Below are 27103 nucleotides of genomic sequence, written 5' to 3' on the forward strand. Positions count from 1 at the left end.
TGTAATAAAAATAATCAACAAGAATTACATGGTCCTATTTATGGATTTAAAATTTCTGAGGGAAAGTGCATGTTTCTGAAACGCAATGGGAAAAACAATGTTTCTCTGAATCAATCGTTTGTACTTTTATTAGACCTTAACTATCTACTATAAAACTCAAGTTCTTTACAACTTTGCAAAAATAGGTGTCTTTTCTTCTGTTGATGGCAACACATTTGGTCTGAGACACTAAATTATGTGTATTTGTTTGCTTCCTTTGATGTATCAGATATCAACTAGTGGGGACTTAACTCACGGACTCTACCTATGTTTCCATTTGACTCTGAAAGTGCTAATAGGATTTTCTTCCCTGCACCAAGCTGAGAGTAGAAACACCCATCAAGTTTAGGAGTTGTTTCCATTATTTAAAAGGCTTTTGCAATCAGCTACAAAACCAGAAATCTTGTAGTTATCTTTAGTAATAACCAGGACATAAAATTGCACAAACCTTGTGGATCTCTTCAAACAGCAGATTTTTCACATGTTTCACTGAAGCCAAATGAGTGTTAACTCTAACAGTTGTGAAAGCTGGAGGATGAGATAGATAATTTAACAAAGATTCATATTTTCTCTCTGCTTCTGGCGTGCCTAAAGCAGTTACAAGCTAAAGAAAAAAAAAATAAATCAGTAATAAACAGCTTCATGGAGTAAGTCCTTATTGTAGTAAAAAAGTTTAAATCAACCATTAGTCTCTGAATGTCATGTAATAGACCCTCAGATACATGTGCAGCTCCCACTGACTTCATTGAGAATCACATATGCACACTTGAGGGCAGAGTTTGGCTGCTGAAAGTCCAGTCTACTGAGCAAGAGTATTCTAAACAAACTGATACTGGAACAGGCAATAGAATTAATCTCCACTTGATTTGATATTGCTCTATTTTCTATTAAGTGGTGTTCCTAGCTTGCTGTACAAAGGAACAGATCTAAGGAGACAAAAAAAGTGGACTGCAACTCAAAATTGTGATGAGTTTGTATGATAGATGAAGAAGGTTTGAAAGATTTTATTTCTACTTTTTTTTTCCCCAATAGAAAGTCAGGTACGTTTGCCTACTCTGTGGGAGGTGATAGGGCTTTTTCTTTTTTTGATTGTTCTTGGAAAACTTTAAGGAAGACTGTAGAGTTAGTAGGATTATGATACCACAAGGTGAGTTTTCTTGGAATTTATTAATCTGATACAGGAAGGGATTTTTAGTCAGGCTGTTTACCAGTCCCCACTTCTTGTTTTTTGTTAACTATTAATATTCCTTCTGCTTCAAAGAAGGGCTGAGAGCTCCCATTTAACTTCCATGACTCTTCCAAGGAATTGACAAGAAAAAATAGGGAAGATCACACTTGATCTTGATAATTCAAAGGGTTAAAAAAAAAAAACAATACATGCATCCTCTTTTTAAAGAAATTCTGTCAGGCCTTCTTTATCTTAAAAGAACACACATTCAAAACACAAATCAATTTTTCCTTTATAAGTACTCTTAAAAAACCCCAAACAAACCCTAAATATTACCAGTGAGAAAATACATCATAAATGAAGAAAGCATAAGGTGTTTGAAATACAAAACTGTTCAGATTCTTTAGTTCTAAAAATCCTATTTTGATAATAAAAAATATTACTTTCTCAAATTTTTAACTCTCTGTGCTCACTGAAATGCCAGAATGAAGTCTCAGTTTACATCTCAATGGCTAAATATAATGTACAGTATTTTAATATTCAATTTATTAACAGTCCCAATAAGTTTAAAAAATATTATACATATATGCATACTTTTACAAATCAGATGTTAGATTAGCCCTTATAACTTCTAGATGGAATTAACTATCCTAAGCCCCAATCCTGCAATGAACAGTGTGCAGTCAGACAGCTGAATCCACACAGGGCCATTGAAGTCAATGAGGCTCTGCATGCAGCTCATTACAGGATCAGAGCCCTTTGCTGTAAAGCACTGTCTAACTCTAAATACTAAAGATACACTTTTATTTTGGGAGGCATTTATCAGTAACTTCATACAAAAAATAAAGAAAGAACATTAATGGTTGCACAATTCCGCATTCAACCAGGGAAAGGCAAATTTGTTTGCACAGGCTGATGACTGGTCGAGTTACCTTTATCACATACCTCTTTATTTCTAAACACGTTCCCAAGGTATTCTTCAACTTCTGGTTGCAATATTATTTTTGGAAAAAAAGACATTTTCCTTTATAGTGCAATAGCCTTCCTGGTAAACAACAGCAATAAACAAATTAATGTTTTATTTATTAAAGATATTTAATTTACACAATTTATAATTAAACAGCAAAATGAACAGGGTTACAAAAAAATTCAGGTTCTGTTGTGTATCATAGCTATTCAATAGTACCATAAGAAAATATGTGACATTATGAAGCAGATAATTAAGTGTATCGTGAGCCAAGACATTAACTCTTCTAGGTTTCTCACCAATGTGAATATTTCATCACAACAGTGAAAGATTTTTCAAAACACTTTTTTTTTTTTTTTAAAGTATTACAGCTCACAGTAAAGTGAATGGAGTTGCATACGTTACTAAAACCCAATGCAACTTTTTACTAGCTGTACCCTTACGTTCTGAGTTATGATGGTGTTTGTACTGGATAGATGGTGCTATTGTACTTTTATTCAAAATTGCAAATATATCTCAGGACACACCTACAGTGCAACTGCTAATTGTATTGTACCATAGGTTAATTAACATAATTAGCAATTTGCACTTTAGACAAAGACTTAATTCTAACAAACTGATTATTCCATTACTAAGGCCTGGTCTAGACTACACAATTAGTCAACCTGTATTAAGTTGACGTACAGACACTACAGAAATTACTGCAGATTTCATGTCCACACTACCCTCCTTCTGCCAGTGGTGCACGTCCATACCAGGAGCGCTTGCACTGACTTAAGTGGGGCAGCATGGGGAGCTGACAGCCCTGGCTCCCAGCTGCCCAGCACTGAGAGCCCATGCAGAGCTGATAGCCACCGTGTTGCACTAACTACATCGACCTAAGTGCTACACCTCTCGTGGAGGTGGGCATTATTAGATCTCTGTAGTGGAGGACTTATAGCAGCGGAAACAACACTGTAGTGTAGACACTTACAAAGTCAGGTCTTCGTAACTCTGTAGTGTAGACTTGACCTAAATTGCTTGTCACCATAAAGGGAGTAGAGATCAATAAATCTTCAAATTCATGTAAATTGTTTTAACAGAACTACAAAGATAAAGATACATCCTTTAATTTGTGGGTAGGAATGGGGAGGGCTTCATAGTGAACAGTTTTAAGGTATCAACATTGTGTGATCTTTGATTCTTTCTGAACCAAGTATTAAATGTCTTCTCAATGCAAATAAATGCACATAATCATATACAACTATGTATCTGGCATAGTGCAGTAGATGCTAAATAACTGTTATTGATATTTTTCACATTTTCTTTTCAAAGGGGTTTGCCCAAATGCCAACTAGAAATTCTACCTCCCACTTTCCTATACAGCACATTTGCCCTAAATTATGCGTCAGAGATCCTCTGCAACATTCTCCCCTCCCTACCCAAAGTCCAATCCAATCATCATAGCATGTGTTTAATATATTTATTTATAATTCAACTTTCCTCAAATTTAAAAATTCCAGTGTACTACACAACACTTAAAACAATGAATAACTGCACTGTAGTTGTCAGGGGAAAGCTGGAGGTTTGGGCAACTGAGAAAGGGATGCTTGGGACTTTTGGCACTTTAGGAAAGCATCCGAGATGTCTTGGGTTTTTGTTTTGTCAAGGAAGCAGTTGAGGCTTTTGATACTAGAAAGGTGATCTCTCTCTTTGGACTTGGACAGAAGAGACTCTAGATTTGGTGGGGGGCGGAGAGGAGTTGAATTGCTCATTCTCCACTTTAGCAATCACTGAAAGGAATGAGCTGCCTCACTGCACCTTGTACCTGTATCTAGCGCTATGGCCCAATAAGCACATTGCTTTGATGTTTCTAACAAATTTAATCAGCACTTAAGTTAATGCTGCCATTTAAAGTGTCATCAAATTTTAGCGTTAATATCTTAGGAACTGCTACGTTATCTCATCTTCAGGCTAGTGTTTCAGAATGCCTACAGTTAGTAAAAAGATAGGTGATGTTTCAATTTTGAAACATGATGGATAAACTTCTTTTAAAAAACACTTAAGATTCTCAAAATACACACCAATTTAAAAACAATCTGCAATTATGAAGTAAATTATAAAATAACATTACTTGTAGAAATCAGGCCTCTACTTAATAGTGTTACTGTATGACCACTTTGTAAAGATATTGACATGACTATTTCCATGGTATAAGTGACCTAAAGCGTCTAGACTCTTTTTCCATAGAAATAAATCTGATCCAATTTATATTTAAATATAGTATTTCATTGATATTTCATTGACAAAATAGTTTGCTTTTATTCCCATATTAAAAATGCAGGTATGGATCATGTGAACGGCCTCTGAAAAGAGGCCAAAATAGTAATCAGGAGTTTACTTAATTCCCATCAGAACGAGCAGCTGTAGTGAAACTGCTCAGCTATGTGACAAGCTAGAAGTGTTTGTATTGCCTCCTATGCAGCTAGTTACATAGATTTTATATTTTATTTCTGTAGTCCCTTACAGGCTATTTGTTCAATGGCCAGGTTTTCAAAAGTATTTAGGCACCTGAAGATGCAGACAGGCACCAAGGGGAATTTTCAGAAGAGCCTTGGTGCCCAACTCGCTTTTAAATCAAGGGGCGGGTGGGGAGGATGCCCAGGTGTTTTTGAAAACCCCACTAGGCACTTGTCTGCCTCCAAGTGCCTAACCACCTCTGAAAAGCCCAGCGAGCAAGGGGTGTCCGGGGCAGCTGCAGACAGCTCCTCCCGCCCAGGGGGCCGCAGGGCGGTACTGCGAGCCAGGTGTGAGGGCGGCTGGGACACGCCCACCCACACGAGCGCTGCCCAGGCTGCCGTGCCAGTGGCAGAAGCAGGGATTTCCGGTACCCAGGGCTCCGGGGAGCACAGCCCGCGCTGCGGGTAACTAGTGAACTGCAGCACACAGCGCCCCCCGCCTCGTACTCCGGAGGTGGGTCTTGGTCACGTCCACCCCCCTGCGGCTCCGGGGTCACCTACTCCGCACCGTGCCCCGCGCACGGCCCCCGCAGAGGCTCTGCTTAGACCCGCTAGAGCAGCAGCAGCAGCAATGCCCTAGCTCCGGACTGGAAGCCGGGCGCGCGAAGCCTTTGGGCTCCAGGCCGCGGCACGTCCGCCGGGGGTGCTGGTGCTGTGGCGTCTGCGACGGCTCGCGGCCGAGCAGGAGACGCGTCTCCCCACCCAGAGGCGGAGGCTCCCCCCCCGACCGCGCTGGCCCCGTCCCCCACCGCAGTGTCGGGGACAACGAGGGATTCCTGCTGCTCAGCTCCGCGCTAGTCGCCAACGCTGCCTGCCTGCCCGGGGACTCGGGAGCGGAAGTGCCCGTCCCGTGTCCGGTGTCCAGTGACAACAGCAGCATGGCCGAGCCGCCGGCCGCGCGCGCTCCTTAGTACCTTCCGCGCTCCGCCTCCCTCAGGGCCGCCTCTTCTGCAGGGCGACAGAAAACTCCGCCCCTTCGCTGACTTACCACAGCCCCTCCCCCGCCCCTCCGCCAACAACAGGCGCGCGCGCGCAGAAGCAGGGAACGGGCATCTTAACTTTCGCGCAGAGGCGAATTTTGCCTGCCCGGCCGTTCCTTCCTGCCCCCGCCGCTCCGCGAGCCAGAGCGTGCCCTGCAGCGGGGGTGCCGCCGACTGCAATCACCGGAGTGCAGAGAGAGTGGGCACCGCAGAGAGAGCCGCGAATAGTTTACTTCCATTGGCTTCCCTGGGACAAGGGCGCCCGTGTGGGCAGGAGCATTACCTAGCGCACTCCCCAAGCAGCCCCCCCCCACCTTTTTTTAGGTGACTCAAAAGCCCAGTAATAGGAACGAGCAGCAGCCAGTCGGCAGCCCATGGAAGAGAGGCCTGGCCGGTGAACCAGAGAAGACAGACCTAAGAAGGAGCTCTGTAAGCTGGAAAGCTTGTCATTCACCAACACAAGTTGGGCCAACGGGCCTTGCCCCCGTAAGAAAATTCGGTCATTGTGCTCGAAAAACGACCCTAATGGCATTGGCTTATCTAGTAACAGAAACTGACTTCATCACAGGAGTATTCGTGTATCTAAGGGAGCCCCTCCTGCAAAACCTTGCCTCTGACAGTAACCCTTAGCGCTCTTTCCTTTCAGGCACGGACTGCAGGCGCAGACCAAATACCCACTTATTCGCAAGCTATGGGACAGTACATGCTACCTGAGATGAAGGGGAAGTAGTATTTTTTGTACACGATTTTTTCGAAGTTGCTGTAGATCGCTAAAGTGCACTGCCTTATTTGGCCAACCAAGGAACCGAAAACAAACAAAACCAGCTTGCGTCCTTTCACGTGCTTTTTATCGCGTAATAAACGCCTGATTTTTGTTCAAATCTGCCTTTGTTTCACAGGGGAAATGCAGGTAGTCTCTGGGGCTGGAGAACTAGCGAAATGGGGACACGCTCTGAATAAAAAGCGAGCCTCTGAAAGGAAGGGGATTTTGCCAGACGGTTTAAAACTCCCTGGGTTTTGTTAACCCGGATTCAATATCAGCACTAATCACATTGCCCGGGCTCGGCCTGCGCGCGGAGCGGGGCGTGCATGCGCCCAGCAGCAGCCCGGGAGCCCAGCCCAGTTCCCCTGGGCTCTGCTAGCTGAAGGCAGCTTTTGCTAGACTAGAGGGCGAGGGAGGCTCGCGAGTCGCGCTCCCCAGGTTGGTTCTATCTCCGCCCGGGGCACGAGCCCGTTCCCAAGTCCCAACCCCTCCTGCAGGCGACCCCCGCACGAGCCCGTTCCCAGCCCCTCCCGCTGCAGGCAGGCAGGCAGGTCCCCCTCCCCCCAAAGCGCTTCGCTGAATCGGGGCCTAACTGAGCGCAGCGGCTGTTGCCCTGCCGCCATGGGAGCCGCTGGGGCTGCGGGTGGGGTGGTCAGCCTCCGAGCCCGCCGGCTGTCCTCCTCCAGCCCTCCGCGGAGCCCCACTGACCCTAAAGGGGGGGAGAACTAGGAGTGGCGGCGTCCCCCGAGGCTCTGCTGAGGTTGAGGACGATCCAGGCACTAGGACCGTGCGGGTGAGAAGACATTGAGAACACAACCCACCAGCAGCGCCGCCTTAAGCCCCAGAGTGACGCCAGCAGTCTACGTAAGAGAGGTCATATACGTAATGACGTTGACGCATGGCCACGTCGTGACGTAAGAAGAGGGTCGGGGAACTGGCGGGGTAGAGGGTGGCTCCACCTACTGGCTTGCGTCTGTCCCGTCCCCGCTCAGCACTGGAGCCGGCCGGTCTTGTCCTTGCTCCTTTGTCGTGGGGACACTCGGAGTGCGACGTTGTCCGGCCGCGGGACGGGCCTGGCCCCTCGCAGCCGCTGGGCCGAGCCTAGCGATGGGCCTGCTGTTTGCCAAGCTGTGGAGTTTCTTCTGTAACCAGGGTGAGCGGCGTCCTCCGCGGGCGAGGCTCTGCCGGCTTGGGGAGCCGCGGGTCCGTTGGGAGGCTGCGAGGGAGGGAGGGAGGCCTGGGGTTGCGGCTGTGAGGGGAAGGGTCGCCCGCCGGGTGAGGGAGCAGGTGGGAGGGTCACTGGTGTGAGTTGGAGGGGAGTGCCTGGAATGCGGGGGTCGTAGGCTGGCATTGAAGGGAGCATCGCCCGCGGTGAGGGAGTCGCAGGCTGGCATTGAAAGGGCGGGAGGGCTCCTGGTGGTGGAGGGTCGTAGGCTGGCATTGAAGAGGGGGGTGCCCGGGGCGGTGCGGGTCGTAGGCTGGCAATGAAGGGGGGAGCACTGGGGTAGGGGGACGAGAGGTTGTAGGCTGGCGTTGAAGGGGGGAAGCATCTGTGGTGGTGGGAGGTTGTGGGCTGGCATCGAAGGTGGGAGTTTGGGTTCAGTCGAGGGAGTGCATGGGGCTAGGTGGGCTAGCGCACCCTATTTTTTCAAACCTAATTTTTCATCACTGAAACAGCAGAGGCTCTCAGAGTCTCGCTAGCCGGGGTCCCCTTGTCTTTCCAAAGCTTGTTCTGTGAAACTGTGCATCCAAACTGGCATCAGCTGGGAAACTGCTGTTAAAATAGTGTAATCTTGGCTGAATGGCTGTCAGATTGAAAGGGTCAAACTTTTAATGTCTGTGTCTTTGTATAATAAGGGTTTGTTCATAGTTTGCAGATCTAGATAAAATCTGTTAAATTAGTATTTGACCAAGGCAGGTCCTGAGTTTACTTGTGTATTTACAGCCATCTATTAAAGCCAAGATCAAAGAGCTGAAAGGGAATAACTTGTTCTGAAAATCTATTCACTTTCATTTATGCAGCACAAGCCATGAAGTTGCCAGCATGCCTCTTTTATCCATAGAAATTCTGTTGTGATAGTGATGCTAGATGGTCAACAATGCTTTTACTGACATTTAAAAAAAAATACTGTATGCTATCTTCTGCCAAGTGATGAAAATTAAAACCACACAAAGAATTTAGAGTTGGATTTACTTCAGTTTTTTTTGTCCAAGATCTTTCCAGCTCCCATAAAACATCACTTTCAAATATAAAATGGCTGGCAGACAAATTCTCTTAAGTTTGTATACATGTGGGTGAAGTCCCTTGATTTTGGGGATTCCGTTTAGCTAGTGTGAACTAGTTCCATGTCTCTGATGTTGCCAGAAGGTGGGAATGGGCAACAGGGAATCGATCACTTGATGATTACCTGTTCAGTCCAATCCCTCTGAAGTACTTAGCATTGGCCATTGTCAGAAGACAGGATACTGGGCTAGATGGACCATTGGTCTGACCCAGTATGGCTGTTCTTATGTTGATTGATTTATTTTTATTGGTCATAGTAAACTGTTTTTCAAGTCTTGTTTGGTTATTTGACTTGGTTGAAAATAAAAATTACAAGATATTAATAAGCTGCTGTAGTGAAGAGTGTAGTTCTTGCCCTTAATGTCAGTATCCATTTTTGAGTCATATATGTATAAGGCTTAGGGTGAAATCCTGACTCCATTGAAATTGGTGAAAACTCCCTTTGACTACAGTGGGGTTAGGATTTCACCCACTGGATCATTAAGCTACCTTACATTTGATGTTAAAAATGAACTGTGAAACCTAATCAAAACAACTGTTTGCTCTGTATGGCTCATCTAACCTTTTCCAAAAACACTTTATTGGTGCAGTTTTTTCACCTCTTTCCTTCCCTCCATGTTCGTTAAGTTGATAAAATAATTTTTAACAGCGCTTTTATGTAGGTCCTAAATTTTCACAACTATTTGGGTCTGCATTGTGCCCCCAAATCTTTTTATTTTAAGAAACAACCCTCTCTCCTATGTATTTGAGCAAAATGTTATCCAATTAGTATACTTATTAAAATGTGCATTTCAATATATTGCTTAATGTCAAATATCAATGGTCACTAATAGAGAACTGTACTATGGTAGAGTTTAGAATACTGCATTATTATTGAAAGGTAAGAGAAACCAAGCATTTATTTAGGAAAAACAGGAAATGAAGTGATTATGACATTGAATTAGATAATATTGTGAATGAAAATAGCATATAAAGTTTGCACAGGATGTTTAACTTAATTCTCTCAGGAACTATTCTCTCCTAAAATATGCAAACGTTCAAATTAGCAACCATAGGCTAGCTTGGTGAAAACCCAAGCAGCTGGAACTCCTTTCTGCTGCTCATAATAGAAGAACAAGGAGACATTCATTGAAACTAAGGGCATGTCTACACTACAAATTTAAGTTGTTGACATACAGCCACTGCAGTAATTAGGTCGGTTGTGCATGTCCACACCATGCTCATTGTGTCGGTGGAGCATGTCCTCGCTAGCAGTGCTTGCTTTGATGCAGAGAGCAGTGCACTTCCACAGTGTAACTCACCATAGGGGGGTTTGGGAAGGGCTTGCAGTGCCTCTTGGGAACAAAACATTCTCGCAGGGGGAACTGGGAACATGGCTTGAATGTTCTATCATGCATTTTTCTCCCTTCCCTGATCTCATCTGCGTCCCATAATATTTCACGCCTTTTTTCAAAAGCTTGGCATAGTTCTGCATATGCCATCTCTAGAGAAACATGGACCTCACACAGCTGTGCACTATTGGGGTGAGCTCTGGAAATGCCACACATCTTATCCTACAGTATTTCCAAAGCAGCTAGAGAACCCACTACGTAGAACATGGCAATGTCCTTCAAGTAGCACTACTGGAAGCCATTGACCGAAACAATTCATGGTTGCTGTTGGCAGTCACACAGCAGCTGAACCCGGTGGAGCGCCAGTTCTGGTCCCGAGAAACGAGCACTGACTGGTGGGATTGCATTGTTATGCAGGTATGGGATATTGTGCAGTGGCTGCAGAACCTTTATATGCGCAAGGCCACTTTCCAGGAACTGTGTGCGGTGCTCTCCTCAGCCCTTCAGCGCTGCAACACTAAAATGAGACCTGCTCTGACAGTGGAGAAGTGAGCGGCGATCACTGTGTGGATGCTTGCAATGCAAGATTGCTTCCAGTCAGTATGGAATCAGTTTGGCTTTGGAAAATCCACTGTGGGGGTTGCTGTGATCCAAGTATGCAGGGCCATTAATCGCTTTTGGCTAAGAAGAGTAGTGACTCTGGGCAGTACAGGAGGTACTAGATGGTTTTGCTGCAGTGGGGTTCACTAAATGCGGTGGAGCGATAGATGGCCCGCATATACCTATCTTGGCACTAGACCACGTTGCCACAGAGTACATAAACAGAAAGGAATACTTTTCTATGGTGTTGCAATTCTGGTGGATCACCAGGGACGTTTTACTGATATCATCATGAGATGGTGCGGGAAAATGCATGAAGTGCACGCCTTTAAGAATACAGACCTGTTCAGAAAGCTGGTTGCAGAGACTTTCTTTCTCGAGCACAAAATCACCAGTGGAGATGTTGAAATGCTAATAGTGATCCTGGGGGAGCCAACCTACCCCTTATTCCCATGGCTTATGAAGCCGGACACCTGGACAGCAGTAAGAAGCACTTCAACAATAGTCTCACCAGGTGCCAAATATCTGTTGAATGTGCCTTTGGCTGCTTGAAGGGTCGCTGGTGCAGTTTGTTCACTGGGTTAATATCAGTGGAAAAAAATATCTACATGGTTATAGCTGCCTGCTGTGTGTTTCATAATATCTGTGGAGCAAAGGGGGAGAAGATTCCAGAGGGATAGGGTGGGGAGGTGGATAGGCTGTCTGTTCATTTTGAGCCACCAGTTATCTGGGCTATAAGAAGAGCTCAGTGTAGAGCAGTGTTTCTCAATTGGTGTTCCGTGGAACCCTGGGGTTCCGCGGGAACACTGTTAGGGTTCCGAGAGCAGCTGTTCTCTGCGCCGCCGAAAAAGGGAAGATGTCCTGGATTTTTTGGCGGAGGGTATCGAGTATGAGTGTAATTTCCCCGCGGAGCCTAAAGGGTTCCGCGGGAAAATTTAATTGAGAAATGCTGGTGTAGAGCAATGTGTCTGAGGGAGGCTTTGAAAACCTTTTTTATTAATGACCTACAGTGATGTGTGTTGCTTTTCTGTGTTGTGCTGGCCAGTAGTATGAACCTTGCTGTGACTGCTGTGTGTGTAGTAAGATAACCTTGAAAATACTTGCTTTCCTCTGATAATTAGAGCCCTGCAAATCTGTGGATATCCACATCCGTGGACCCTTTTTTTGTGGATGGTGAATCAGATATTGATCTGAAAGGTGGGAAGTAGCCGTCTGCGGTTCATAGCCTATATGGCTGCTTCCCTGCCTTTGAGATCTGGGGTGGGGGCTGGCCGCCCATCCGCTGGTTGGTGGCAGGGGCTCAGGGCTGCATGTGCTGTGCAGGTGCAGATGCCATAGAAAATATAGACTGCGGGTGGCGGGTTGGATATAAATTGATTCTTGCAGATGTGGGTCGGATGAAGATCCACATTTTTGTATCTGTGCAAGGCTTTACTGACAATGACCCCCAGCACCCACCCGCTGCAACCACTGGAGCTGCCTCCCAACCAACTGCTGGGGAGACAACCCCACACTCCATTCAGCCCCTGGCCCCTCCAAAGAAACTGCTGGTGAGGGGGTGTTTACTTGATGCCTGAGGAATGGGCTGCAACCCACCAACTCATCCCTCACAGGGGCCACCACAGTGGCTGCTGAGTGACGGGAGTGTGAGCTACTGCTTAGAGCATGGAGAGGATGGGAGCCAGGACTCCGGCATTGTATCCACACGTCTGGCTCTGTGTGAACTTGTTCATATCCCCTGCCCCCAGTGCCTCAGTTTCTCCCTCTCCCCCCTGCTTTGAATTAATAAAGATTATTCATTTTTAAGAAATGGACTTTTATTGCACACAGATATATAAACAAAATTATGTGACCCACAATTAAACTTTGGAAATACAGGGAAATACAATTGGCAGGGGCAAAGCACATTCATCTTCTGTTCAAAAACACAGCGGCCTTGCCTGTCACACATCACTGTACATGCGGTTGTGATTCTGTGCAGCCTCACCTGGGTTGAGTGGAAAGGATGTTGCAGTGGCCCCCATGCCTAGTGGAAGGTGTGTGAGTAGGAAAGAGGGAGTATGGCAATGTGGGAATGCCTTTCTCCAGAGGCTCTAGAGCAGTGTTTCTTAACCTGGGGGTTTAGAGGGGTCGCAAGTGCAGAGCTGGTATTGGGGGTGGCAAGAAAGGCAATTGCCTGGAGCCACAGGGGCGCCATGAAACTAAGTCACATGCTTCAGCCCCGTGGGGGTGGGACTCAGGCTTCAGGGGTACAGTAGTTTGGAAAGGTTAAGAACCACTGCTCTAGAGGGAGTTGAGCTTCAAAATATCTGTGCTGAAGGTCAACCAGGCATCTCAACATGTCAGTCTGTTCCTTCAGAATCCCCAGCGTCTCCTGCGGCATCCCACGGTCATTCTTCTGGGCTTTTATCCTGTTCATGAGGTCTATGTCCATTTATTCTGTGAGAGCAATCCTCCACACTCTCTGATTGGTGTCCACTGTCTCAGAGGTGTTCATTATCTCATTAAACATGTCATTGTGTGTTTTCTTTCGCTTTCGTCTTATCTGGGAGAGCTGCTCTGTCATGATGGAAGAAGAGATGAAGGCCCCACTTTCAGCTGTAAAACATGCAAAGCACAAAGGAACCATTGTCAGTGCAGACCCCCTGTACAGTGCAGACTTGTTATACAAAAGTCACTCTCCTGGGCCAGTGGTACCAGCATGTCTGCAGAAGGTGGGGGACAACCCGGGGTGGGACCCTGGTGGCCAAGAGGTCATGGCACATCTCCTTGATAACATGGGTGGAGGTCGGGGACTGCCGTTCCCCCTCACAAACTACAAGTCCCGCTGTGGATGTGGGGTTCCCTTGCAGTACTATAGCTACCACATACACACAACCTGTAGCTGCTGCTGCCACTGCCACTGCCCAACACTCCAGTTTGCAGTTTGTGAGGGAAACACGGAGCTCTGCTACCCAAACTATGGCCATGTGATACAGTGAGCAGCCAGGCTCTCTCTCTCTCTCTCACTTCTTCCCCCCCCCCCCTTGTGGTGCACCCAGGTTCCAGAGCCCGTCTGGTTGTGGGCGAAGGGGTAAAAAATTACAAGAGAGAGCACACAGGCACTGGTGGTTGTGGTTTAAGCAATTGAAATGAATACTATCACCATCTCCCATAAGTCACCCTAGCTGATTTAATGCTCCTGAGGGTAACACAGCAGCAAGGAAACAGCTGCTGCATGCATCCAGCCACAGACTGGGTCCTTATGCTGCTATGTTGTGTGCTACAATGATGCCTGCCAAAATACTGGAGGGGGCAAGGGAAAATGTCCTACCACGGTGGAAGAAATAAAGTAGCCGTCCTCAGAAACCTACAAAGGATTGCAGACTACCTTCATGAAAATTTCTGGGATATTGCTGTGTACATAAACAATGTGTTTCACAGGGCATCCTCTACTAGGTTGTCCAGGCAATGAGAAGCAGATAGCTACTTTACTTCTGCTGGTTATTTAATTAAAAATAACATAAGGATGTGTGGCTCCACAATATTAATGCCAAGTGCATACTCACCAGAGGTTTCTTACCCAGCATCACACTCAACCACATGCATTGCTGTGACTGGCTAGACTGCTCTGGGGTTACAAACAGCTCCTGGCTCTCTGGGACACTGGATCACCCACTTGCCTGTCTCCCACTCTCCTCCTCCTTTTCCCCATTCAACACTGCCTCCTCAATGTTTCCTGCAATGGCCCAGGGCTCTGACTCTGAGGTATCCCTGCAGCTCTTGGGGCTCATGGTGGGCTTGCCACAGAGTATAGCATGCAACTTCTTGTAAAAGCAGCAGTGACTGTTTGCCCCCCATGCCTTCTGATAAGCCTGATACAGCTCCTTCGCTTTCACTTGGCACAATGGTGGTCCCTCTGGTAGCCCTTCTGCCCCATGCTCTGAGAGATCATAGATGTCCACATTTCTATGATTTGATCTGAGCTGTGTCTGGACAGCCTCTTCTCCTCACAGATCCAGGAGATTTACCAGATCCTGTGTACTGCAGGAAGGAGTGCAGTTGGAGCATGGAGCCATACTGAACAAACAGGAAATGGAAATTCAAATGTTCCCAGTCCTTGAACAGGGGAGGGGCTGTTTCTTGTGTATGTGGCTGCTGGGCAGCAGAGTTGAGAACAGTGACCAGAGCAGTCACACTGGAGCATTGTGGGACACCTAGAGGCCAGTTAAGTCAGCATAAGCAATGCAATGTCTACACTGTCACTATGTCAACTTAACTGTCTATTTAAATGCTACGCCACTCTGAAAACATCCCCTGGTTCTATACCCCCCACCCCCATGCTACTCAGCTATGAGGGCAGGGGGTCACTGTATGGGGAGATGCTCCCCTGTTTGCCCAACCCCTGTGCATCCAGATCCTCCCATACTCCGACTTCTTCACTGAGCCTCACCCCCCTCCTGCATCCAGACCCCTGCCAAGCCTCCTCCCCCTCCCTCCCCCCAGGCACTTGGACCCCACTCCTGCACTCAGACTGCCCCATCTCCTATGCACCTGGATCACCCTGAGGAGCCCCTGGACCTCCACCCCACCAAGCCCCAACGAGCTGCACCTGGAGCCCCACCTTACCTACCCCCAGCACCCAGAGCCCCCCCTTACTGAGTCCCAGCCACCTTCACCAGGACCCTCCTGCAGAATCCCATTGCCCCTGCACCTGGAACCACCCGAGTGAACCCCTGTGCATCCAGATCCACCCCCCCCACACACACACACACACACTGGACTCCCCATTGAGCCACTCTCACCCAGATTGCCCCACACAGAACCCTTTCACCCCACACCTGGATCCCCCACACTAAGCCTCTCCACACTTGGATCCTGCTGGGCAGAACCTGCCTGCCCACACCTGGTATGCCTGGCCGAGGGCTGCTAACCCTGGTGAGTTACTTCACCTACACTTGAGGGAATTCTCTGCCAAAAAAATAAAAATTCTGCACACTATTTTTAAAATTTTGCAAATTTTATTTGTCAATAAATGTGGAGGTGCCAGCATGGCAAGGGGAAGTACAGGCCACTGGCTGCACGGAAGTAGGAGATCACCTTGCCAGTCCCCCTGCCTCCCAGAGATAGACTCAGCATTGAGGCTGCAACCAACCCTGACACAGCGCAAGGGCCGGACCTGCCCCAGAGGTCTGCGTCCCAAGGGAGGGGCTGCAAGGTGATCTCCTACCTCTGTGCAACCAGTCGCCTGTACTCCCCACTGCCATTTTATTGACAAATAAAGTTTGCAGAATTTTAAAATATTGTGTGCAGAATTTCCTCAGGAGTAATATTCTAATCATTTTCATGCTATCTGAACATACCTAAAAACATGTAAGTCAGAAGTATGCTAGCAGATCTAAGGTTGCACAGTCAACCTGCAGTCTTCATGTTCTTATGACTGAGTGCTTTATTTCTCAAACTTAATTTTGTATTAATGCTACTCTTTTGCGTGAAACAATTTGTTGTTTTTCATTCCTTCAAAATAAAACTTAGTTATGTCGTTTGTAAGTATAATAACTTTCTGGAGAAGATACTGGTTTGTGGGTTTTTAGTCTGGAATTTCTATACTCTGTGCATGCTGTTGACCTAAGACAGGCAAGGCAGTCTTGTCTTCTTTATATCAGAAAAGTGGTTAATGGTTGGCTGATGCTATCTTTGGCTGCTCACAACAGTTTACTTTTGTTTTTTTGTGCAGAACACAAAGTAATAATAGTGGGACTTGACAATGCAGGAAAGACCACCATTCTTTATCAGTTGTAAGTATATGAGCTATTTAAAACTTCTGTTTCTTTGATACTTTCATTCACAATTAATTTATGGGTCCTGCCTGAAAATACTGGGGAACCCAGAGCCTAACTTGTCCATGGAAGGTATTTATCATTCAATAATATGTAAGTTTTGTATGTATAATAATAAAAAAGATACAGGTATTGAAATGTTTAGAGCTGAGCTTCGTGTTAATCAGATACTCAGCACAGAGTACTCTCAAGGACAAAGAATGAATCAGTAATCCTTCTTCAACTGAGACCTCTGGTTATTGATGAATGCTGAAATCCTTTCACCTATTGGTGAAAGCTTCCAAAAAGAAACTTACTTTAAAATTGATATCTACATTTATTTTTAGTTGGTTTGTAAAACCCATATACAGACCATTATTTCCAAAAGGACAAAGCTTGTGCCCGGTCAAAGGTATGACACTGGTGGACCCAGTAGTTCCTTCAGAATAATATTTCATCATGCTGCCTTGACTCCTGCAATAATTGGCTATAGGTCTGGAGATGTCACTGTATTTAAAAACAAAACAAACTCTTCCCTATCTCACAAGAGTATATAGGATAAATACATAAAAACTTGGAAGGTGTACAATTACTACAATGATGGAGGTGGTATATAAATTTAGATAGAAGGAAATAAAGAATATTTCCCCCAAACCTTTTTTCTGTACACTACATTGACAAAACAAACCATTGTTTTAAAGATGGTACTGAGATAATTTCAGCTTCAGATACAGAATTTCTTATAGAAGCTATTGTGAAATCAGACAACCTTTACGTTTTCCAGGTGTTTTGACAACTATATCTCCAGATTATTCCAGTAAGATTAAAAATACTGTCTGTATTGGTGGTGACCTGTTAGATGATGGCGACTTTTGTTTTGAAAGGCATACTTTTTTTTAGATGGCTACTAATATTAACAAAGTGTTAGTCAGATTTAAGCTTCGCTTTTCTGTACTGGATGTTAGTTTATAGTTGTATGCATCTTTATCCCTATCTACATCATGTTCTGCTACAAATGTAGATAAAGGGGAGACTCTTCATTTGTTGATTATAGCTCATAAAATGCATCCAAATTGAATAAATTGTTCACACAAAATATGTCTTTTGTATAGCTTATCTTTAATAAAAATTTAGATGAAAATGACTTTTAAATAATTGCTTTAAGGAAACAGAAAAAAAATTACTTTTGTTATAACAAACTTGTCACAATATACAATTGATACATCAGGAAGTTTCAAGACTTTGCTAAATAGTTTTTGTGGTGTGATGTTATTTCCCTTAGTTTAATGAATGAAGTGGTCCACACATCTCCAACCATAGGAAGCAATGTTGAAGAAATAGTAGTAAAAAATACCCATTTCCTTATGTGGGATATTGGAGGACAGGAGTCATTACGGTCATTGTGGAATACCTATTATTCAAATACAGAGGTATGTTAAGTTGCTCCCAAACTACAAAATAAAGCAAATAAATGTAGATTTCAGTCCTGATAGCTTGGGTGGAGATGCACTAATGGGATATGAAAGAATTTACCCATATGCCAGGACAGAATTGCAGTAGATGACATAAGGTCATGGCTCTCTCTGTGTCTTCATTTGTATCAACCTTTTGGTTGTGTCAAGTGAACAGAATAATTCTTAACGTATTTTAACTCCAGACTAGATTTGCAAGTCTCAATACATGTATTAATGTAGATACTTCAGTATCTGGAGATATTTTAGGTTTTTTTATTTTTAAATTTGTTATCTAATGCTAAGACACTTTGTAATTAATTACTACAGTAGAAACAAAGCAACGTTATGTATATGTCAGAATGCCTTGTAATAAACTCCCATATGAAGGGATGCTGGACTTGGAGGTTCTGAAGCAAAAAGTGGGATCCTTTGGCACACAGCCAGTTTCTTGGTAATACCTAGAATACTCTTTTATCCTATTCTAGACAAATGCTATTATTTGTTCTCTGGGAGTAAACAGTACAGTTGGGCCTGCCAGTCTGTATATAGCTTGTATTTTAGACTTCAGTAGTTTTACCAGAGTTTTGTTTAGTTCAACTCAGCTTCTATGTGAAACTGTTTTCTAACTTGTTTGAGAAAAATAAGCGCAACTTACAGATCACATTTCCCCACAACAGGTACAAAACTTAGATGGGGATGAACAGCTAGAGAATGGTTTAGTTTCTGTTCTCACGCATAGTAAGATGGGGTTTTTTTTTGGCAGTGACAGTGGAGGGAGAACGAAAGTTTTGCTAGGCAGCACTGTATAAAAATGGTCAGCAGCTGCTGCATTATTCACGGACAAAAGTAACCACCACTTTGTGGGGTGCATGGTATGGTAATAAAGCTGCCATTGATAGAAAGGTCAGAGGTGGCTTGAGCTGATCAATGTATTGTTTCCACTTAGGTTTTTAACACCACAAAGAGCAACATGTTTTTTTCTTTACATTGCTGACACCTAATAAGGCTTGCAAAATCAGCATGTATTAAATCTCCAGTTTTCATGTGCAAACCTGAGTCATCTGTCACAAAGATCTTTAGACATGTTGATTTTCAATATCTTGATAAAAATAGTAAGAATAGTTTAGAAAAGAACAAAAACATACATTACCTTATTGTTGCATAGTCATTCCACTTTCCAACAGGCTGCTTTCCTGCTACCTAAATTTGCTTCTATACTAGTCACTCCAGCAGGTCCGTGTATGTGTCACTTCCCTCAGGCTAGCACTGGAATCTTCATCCAGAAGAGTAGCCACAGAACTCTGAGAGCTGCCTGTCTTGCTTCCACAGTCAGCTGCTGCTGCTAACAAAGTAGTACAAATTGCTCTTCTCCCTTTCAAGAAATTGCAATCATTGAGTAACACACCAAGATTTACAGGGGCTGGAATTTTGGGAAAGAGCCTGAATCTTATTAAGACTATCCCAAATGGTAGCAAGAAATCACTTATCCAGCTTGCCTGTTACCAGCAGCTTCATACAGGAGAACCACTATGATAAATTGTTTTGTTTTGGGAGAAGGTTCCATTTGAACACAAAGTGTATGTAGTTGATAGAAAATATGATAGTTTACTATGATGGCTGGTAGTCACAGTGTGAAGGTCAGATATACCAGGACACAATGTGAAGGAGCCATTGTGGAAGTGATATTTTTCATTAGCATTTTGAAGAATTGTGTGTAGAAAGTTCTTTTAAAATTCTGGTCCATGTCTATAAAGATAACCAGTTTATCAAACAGGCATTTCTGATCTTTAGTATTATAATTACATATATTAGTATTATGCTATTGCAGTTTTCCTTTTATTTATCCAACCCTATGAATTTATTTCCTTATGTAATGAAAATTTTAAAGTGTAGCTAAAACTAAGTGTAACACTTATGAAATGGTTTTTAAAATGGTCCCAGTTTAAGGCTTTTCTAGCTAGTTTCTCAGGGTGGTAAAAACCATCTCTGGTAAATACGGTGTCATCCTTGGTTCAGAGCTTGGGTCAGCTGATTTGGGCTTGCGCTATGGGGCTAAAATAGCAATGCAGAGGTTCAGGCTGTAGCCCAGGCTCTGAGACCCAGTAAATGGGGAGCCCAGCGGAAAAGTCTACACTACTATTTTTAGTCCTCTAGCATGAGCCCAAGTCAGTTGATCCAGGTTCTGAGACTCACTGCTGCCATTTTTTTTTGCTGGGTAGAAGCACCCTAAGTTTTCTGTCATATATAGCTATAATTCCAGTGCTTATATTTAATGCTTCCATCTAAAAAAGAAATCTTCTAATCCTCATAATTGTGGAATAAAGTTTGCAAATATGAAGAGAGTATACTCTGGAGGCTGACAAGCCAGAAAGCAAATTAAAAGAACCCACAAATTTTTATATTTCATGATTTTAAGCCAGTCTCAAACCTTGAGTATTGACTCCTAATGTTTGAACCGTTGGGGTTGGCAATACTATTATGATTTTTTTTCTTGAGATAAAAGTTGAAGAGAACTTTCCTTTTTGCTGTTGAAAATTTCATGATCTGATCAAGTTTAGTGATGTTCTAGGCTTCAAAAATTAGACCAGCTGGAGGAGTAAAACCTATAAGCCAGAGAAAGATGCAAGGTCTGGGACAATGCTGTCACAAGTAGCTTCACCCACTCTACCACCCCTTCCTTATGCTCTGGGATTGGGGAGGGTGCTGAAATTCCTTCTAAAGTGCTGTCCATGGGGATCTTTCATATCCATATATGGTTGATACGTGTCTGAAATTCAGCTCTCTACTGCTGGAGGGGAGGAGTAACTTAGTTTTTTTTCTCTCTACTCAGGTGCTTTGTAATTGCTGAAAGTAGTTGAGGGAGGAAAGAAGTCTCTTCGATACATGAACCTTCCCTGGTCTCTCCCCCATGAATAACTCCAGTGACACACTCTACTGCCCCTTCTAGACGCCTCAAGCAGTCCCAGCAGCATTAAGTTGATTTGATTTTTTTTATAGTTTCACTACTCGCTGAAACAGACCAGCGTCTTTTTAATTTTGTAAGGGAAGTGGTTCATAGAAAGAGAGTTGTGGTAGTGAGTTCTAATGCTCCTTGCTATGCCACTAACTTGCATTGGAGCCTTTACCTTTTTTCTGTTTCCTTATCTGTAAAATGAAGATATTTCCACACTGAAGTGTTTAGAATTAGTTGTTTGTACAGTGTTTTGAACATGCAAAATGCTCTATAAATGATATAATCTGCTTGGTAAAACTATGAGCAGATTCAGAAGCATTAGAGCAGTTTCTGTGCAGTTTCAGGAAGACAGCATTGGTTTACATTTGGAAGGATTATCTTTACAGCCCTAAGTGCTAAAAATCAACTGCCTTGGAGTTATGGGTGCACAGCACCTCTGAAAATTAGTCTATAGATAAACTTTAAATTGTTTTTATTACAGTAGGGTTGATTGGATATCAGTTACTCTATGTAGGGGGCTGAAATCCTTATTTAATTAGGGTATGGGATGAAAACTTAGAACTTCATACTCCTCTCATTACACAATGGAGCTCCTTCTTAGGTCAGTAGGAGGTTTGCCCCAAGACGGAACATAGATCCAACCTTAGATCACTAGTAGAGTATACTGTTTTATATATTATCCTGTATTTTAGTGTCATCTGTGAAAGGTTCATACATAATGCTCTCTACACATGTTTTCTAAAGGCTACACTTGCTACGTTCTTCTTTTTTCCATAGATATACCAAAAAAAAAAATCTTACCTAGGAATTTCTCATCTCATTTTTCTGGTGTGTTGGTTAGGAAAGTCCAAGTCTATTATGCATAAAAAACATTTACTAACCAATGTTTCTCTTGTAAAGTCAAATACAGAAAATTCATATGTGGAACTGTGTTTATATGTAGTCTGAGCAAAACTTTTCATTTCCCTAGTTCATCATTCTTGTTGTTGACAGCATTGACAGAGAACGACTTTCTATCACAAAAGAAGAACTTTACAGAATGTTGGCTCATGAGGTATATTAAAAACTCAGTATTCCAGTATATTTGGATTGTAGGCTTCCTTTTTTGTTAGTACTCAAATAATTATAAACATAAAGACTTAACCTTTTACAAATCAAAGTTGTTTCGTAAGCATAGGTATTGATATACATTAACTGTGCTTTTTAAAAATTTTAGATTGTCGGTGTCTAGACAAGAACAGTCAGGATATCATGAAAAATACATGCTTCATGTTCTAACAAACTTAGGAGGGTTCATTCTATTGTAACAAGGTAGCAGTTTCTTTTATAAAAGTTATACAGATTATAAAGATTTTATATGTTTAACTTCATGTTGTCTGACTTGTATTGTTTTTCCTTCCTCTGTCTTACAACTACAGCAGAAATAAAATTTTGAAGAATCTTCAAAGCTTCTAAAACAAGTTTTGCAGCATTAGTTTTCAATGCTGCTTGCATCCTATTCATGTAAAGAATCATAAATAGTGTTATACGTGGTTAATTTTTTGATTATGCTTACTACCCTTCTGACCTAAATCAAGTTTTGCGTAAAATGAAGTTTTGGCTATGAGCAGTACTCTGTTATCTGAGTGATTCATAATCTGTTTCTAAAAATGAAAGGAAGTTGTCCCTAAATGGCTCCGTTCAGTAAAAATAGTTTTTGCTCTGGGGCTGGAGATGAAAATATATTATAAAACAGATGGAAAGAAGCCTTTTGTTCAACTTTTCCCCATGATTTCAAAGTGGGTTCCAATATTGCAAACATTTATTCAAACCTGCCTCAGCTTTGGGGGGAAAGGACTAGATGACCTGTCAAGGTGCCTTTCAGCCCTACATTTCCATTATTCTAAGTAGTCTTAACTCATGTGAGTTGTCCTGATGACTGACTTCAGTTGGATTAGTCTATAAATTAGGACTACTTGTGAAAATATGGATTTGCAACACTAGACCCTAACTTTTTGTTTTTGTTTTTGTTTTTGTTTCTGTTTCTTTAAAGCACCCAGATATAGAAATGGATCTCCGCTAATCCTAGCAGATTAATCAGTATTGAACTCTTGACCTAATGGTTCCTTGATTATTAAATGTCTTTCTCTCTCCTACCCTGCTCCAATAAATCTGTTGTTTCTATTTTTATTGCCTTAGTTGTTACATGGAAAATGTAGACAACATTATAAACGTCTCACATCTAATTTAAATTGCTCAAACATTACTAGTAAGAACTATCCTTTAGGCAAAAGCCACAAAACTCTTGATATGAAGTGGATTTGTTAAATTGTGAAGTATAGTTTCTTCCTTTCCTGTCCTAATAAAATTGCTAAATGTTCAATTTTATTTAAAAAAAAAAGCATAGAGTTGGAAGTAATTTCAGTGGAATGATGGCATGTTAACTCTTTGACTCTGTTGATATCTCACTTAAAGATTTCCAGAATGTTCCTCCATAGTTATCTAATTGGCTGAACATACTGAGCTGGGTTAGAAAATATGTCATTTATCATATCTTTAGATTAGTCATCATTGAAGTGTGGCAAGAAGAAAAGGACCAAGAAGTGAAGCAAACCCTAATTTGATGCCTGAGTAATGTTAGTTAGAATAACACCTTTCTAAATGAATCATTGTTTGTCTTCCACTGTAATTTATTTTATTATAGCAAATAGATTAAATCAAGATTAAATATTACTGCATAATTTTAATATAGAATAACTTTACTGTAACTGTGGGAAAATATAATTAACATTATAACCTTTTAGATTTTATCAGAACATTGGGATCATAAGTGCTATAAATATTCTATCTTGCTTCCAGGATTTACGGAAGGCTGCAGTTCTCATCTTTGCAAATAAGCAGGACATGAAAGGTTGTATGACAGCTGCTGAAATATCTAAATACCTCAACCTTAGTTCCATAAAGGATCACCCATGGCACATTCAGTCCTGCTGTGCTCTGACAGGAGAAGGGTAGGTGTCCAGTAGTGTGTGTCTAAGTTCAATAACTTAAAATAAATGGAATAACTGTATGTGACTTAAAAGCTCACTAGCATGGGTTTGGATCTTCAAACACAGGGGTTTTTTTACTCTCACCTTTGCAGACATGACACCTTAAGTGTATCTTCCCCTTGACTCAGACTTCTGGATCTTTCTAACACCTGAGTCCTCCAGCTTTAACGATGTTTCAGCCATTTGGAAGAACAATACATTACACTACTGAAGGCTAGGCCATTTACTCTCACTATGTCAAGTGGCTAACCACTATATACTGGCCTACGCACTTTTTGCTTGGTGTCTGTAATATCCAGCTGACTGCCTCAACTCTCTATTCAGCAACTCTGTAGCAGCAACTCTGAGTTGATCAATGGGTAAAGAATCTAAATAGGGTATGGCTTTCAGCCTCATTGTGAGGATCATTTATGAACCCCATTCTCTAGGGTGGAGCCAGCAAATATTGTTTGCTCCTGGAAATCCCTAGTGATAGATTTTCATCCTGGAATGTCTTTTTAATGTGCAGTCTTTTCAGAACTTATTTTGACTTTTCAGATATATACTCCAAAAGACATGTTTGTCAACATTCAGTATGACATAAAGACCAACTTTGTTACTGGTGTAAAACCTGTTCCCTATATGCAGTAATGTCCAGTTTACTTAAGTGCCCTAAACATCCACCTTGTTTTTCAAACCTCCTCATCATTTGTAGAATTCATTTTGTTTGAGCAGTATAATAGTAGAACATTCTGTGATAATGCTGTCTCGGAGCTTCAAAAGTAGTGGATATAACAGATCACGCAGAAGTAAAATAAATAAATAAATAAAATCCTCTTCACAATCATGAAATGTGAAGTTTACTTTTCACATACAACTGGGATTGTCCCGAGAAGGAGTGTCAGTCTGCACCTCCATAACTTTCCCTGGCCTCTTACAATAGGAGGTGCTGACCAGTGTGATATTTTCTCTCTATTAACTTTGGATATTTGTTTCCAAAAATTAAGTTATTGACTTGCCCAACTAGCTGCCAAAGGCAAGTTTGATGGGTAACTCGTGAGAATCTGATTTTGTGTAAACAGATCAACATTTTTAGGTCAAATGATTTCCTTTCATATTTAAATTAGTGATGTACTTACCATAACTTTGTTCTTAATATGGATATTCTATGTAATTCCACATTCCCATTTCAAAATTTATTGTAGGTTAGACATTGATTAAGCCAGTGCCTTTTTCTTTAATGTATACAAAATAGAATTTTATTTGTTCACTTAATTTGAATCATTTGAATACTATTTCAAAAGGCTTTCATCAGGAAAAAGATTGGATTGCTCTCCTCCTTGGCACTATTACATTGACAAAATTCTGTGTGTTAATGAAGAGTATAGGGTTTGACTCTTCAGTGTACCATAGCCAAAAGACAAGTGTCACTGCCAGTTGTATATTGATGGATTAAAACAACTGTGGTGCTTCTTGGCCCTCAGCTTTGTGTTTCAGCCAGACATGATTTTATGTTAACCTAACCCTTGCATTAAATGAAGATCTAGTGTAAGCAGAATTTGAAATGTGGTATTTGTGTTAGACCTAAGGCATGGAGGTAAGCCCTCTGTACTGCCATGTAGGAAACCCATTAAAATGTTCTTATCTTTCCATTCACTCATTGGATGATATGTAATAAGAGCAGCATGTTTTGACTCTGGAAGGGAAATTGAAGCTGGACATTCTTTCATGTGGTTGGAGCCTTTTACCAGAGCTGCTTTAAAAGAAATCCTACCCAGGCCACATGCATCTGTAATTGATGGTGAAACATTGTGCCTTTTGGTAGGATGACTTATGTAAGAGCAAATGGTTAAAAGTTTCATTGCAACTTCTCTTATTAATTGCAGATTATGCCAAGGTCTGGAATGGATGACCTCACATATTGGAGTGAGATAACTTGTAAAAGAGACTGCATCTATTTATTCTGTGAACATGAACATTTTCCTGGTACTTCTGGTTGCTAAGGCAGTGACCATGTTTAATTTATAACAAGAGAAACCTCTGAGTAGCACTTGAATCAAGTGCAGCTTTACTTAAACACAAAGTATTTTTAACTTTTTAATGCACTACTGTTCTACTGGATGAACATGTGAATCTATTTCAGTATCAAAGTTCTCCTGCCTACTTGTTCTCATTTTTCAATGGTTGCCTTGTAAGATATCTTTTGTCATGGAAAATATTTCACACTTGCTTTTTGTAATGATGCAAACAGTTTCTGTAATTAATTACCATAGATCAATTTCTTCATTTCTGTATCAACACTAGAAAAATTAGTGAGTAGATTGATCTTTACCCTAGTATATCTTTAATGGTTTCAAAAGATTGGGCTTTCTGTGTTCAAAGAGCTATATCTGCAGTTGGGCTATCTCAAAGACAGATTTTTAGGGATGTTAAGAATTATAACATTCAGCATTGAAACAGTTATTTATGGTTGATATGTTCTGTTTTTTTCATATATGTAACTGAATTTCTGCCTTAAAAGAAAACTTGCCCTTTTTTATTCCCATATGTTGGATAAGTAGTTCTGTGCTGTATTTTTTACCTCAAAAAAACAACTTTGCAGGGTGTATGAAAATCAGTTTTTATTTAATTTAAATACATTTCTCTTCTTAAATATAAAGCAGTTTAAAATTTTGAAATTGACATTAAGTGCTGAATTTAGCATAATGTTTCCAAATCACTTCAATAAAAAAATTCTGCATCCTATCTCCAACACATGTAATTAATTTTATTTAACTAAGAAAGAACTTTAAAATGCTGTTTTGTATGTTTGTAATTTAATTCCAGTTTCCAAATACAGCTTGACACAAATTCAGAGCAAATATCTATCTAGTAAATATGAAATGCTTCATGAACAATTTTCTAACAATGTAGAAATTAAGAATCTGAATAAATATGTTAAACTATATAATTGTTTAAATAAATGTGTATATAGTACATCCTCCTGATTTTTAGCAAAAAGTACCAAATTTAGTGTTAAGGCTGTATTTGACTAAACATGTTTTAATGGTTATATCAACCAATGAAAACGAACCTTTCTTTAGGGAGAAAAACACTAAACGTACAAATACAAAACAAGATTAACTTCTTGCTTGCTGATTAAAATAAGAGACTTAAGTCACCTTGATTTAAATCAGTGCACCCTACAGCTTTATAAACTACAACTGTGGTAAAACTACAGTGAATACCGAATGTCTGTGAAATGTACTGATATGGTGCAC

The 27103-nt window shown here is 42.0% G+C and overlaps 2 protein-coding genes across 2 annotated transcripts in view; one reads left to right on the plus strand and one right to left on the minus strand.

The window, feature by feature from the left end:
- NSUN6 (NOP2/Sun RNA methyltransferase 6) overlaps positions 1 to 4695 on the minus strand; it is a 38568-nt gene extending 33873 nt beyond the window's left edge. Inside the window, exons 1-3 of the mRNA XM_067562328.1 lie at positions 3148 to 4695; positions 2153 to 2252; positions 488 to 643 (exon numbers count right to left, since the gene is read on the minus strand). Of these exons, the coding sequence (XP_067418429.1) occupies positions 488 to 643; positions 2153 to 2227 (231 nt within the window). The 5' untranslated portion in view covers positions 2228 to 2252; positions 3148 to 4695. The remainder of the gene's footprint in view (positions 1 to 487; positions 644 to 2152; positions 2253 to 3147) is intronic.
- Positions 4696 to 7358: 2663 nt separating this feature from the next.
- ARL5B (ADP ribosylation factor like GTPase 5B) lies at positions 7359 to 26824 on the plus strand. Its single transcript, XM_067561707.1, has 6 exons — positions 7359 to 7568; positions 16347 to 16407; positions 17711 to 17858; positions 21806 to 21889; positions 23674 to 23825; positions 25730 to 26824. Exons 1-6 carry the CDS (start codon positions 7523 to 7525, stop codon positions 25776 to 25778), a joined length of 540 nt encoding a protein of 179 aa, XP_067417808.1. The 5' UTR covers positions 7359 to 7522; the 3' UTR covers positions 25779 to 26824.
- The last annotated feature ends 279 nt before the right edge of the window (positions 26825 to 27103 follow it).

Source organism: Emydura macquarii, unplaced genomic scaffold (genome assembly GCF_026122565.2).
Source record: "Emydura macquarii macquarii isolate MOO-44397 ecotype Brisbane River unplaced genomic scaffold, CSIRO-AGI_Emac_v2 contig_2422, whole genome shotgun sequence".
Classification (NCBI taxonomy): domain Eukaryota; kingdom Metazoa; phylum Chordata; order Testudines; family Chelidae; genus Emydura; species Emydura macquarii.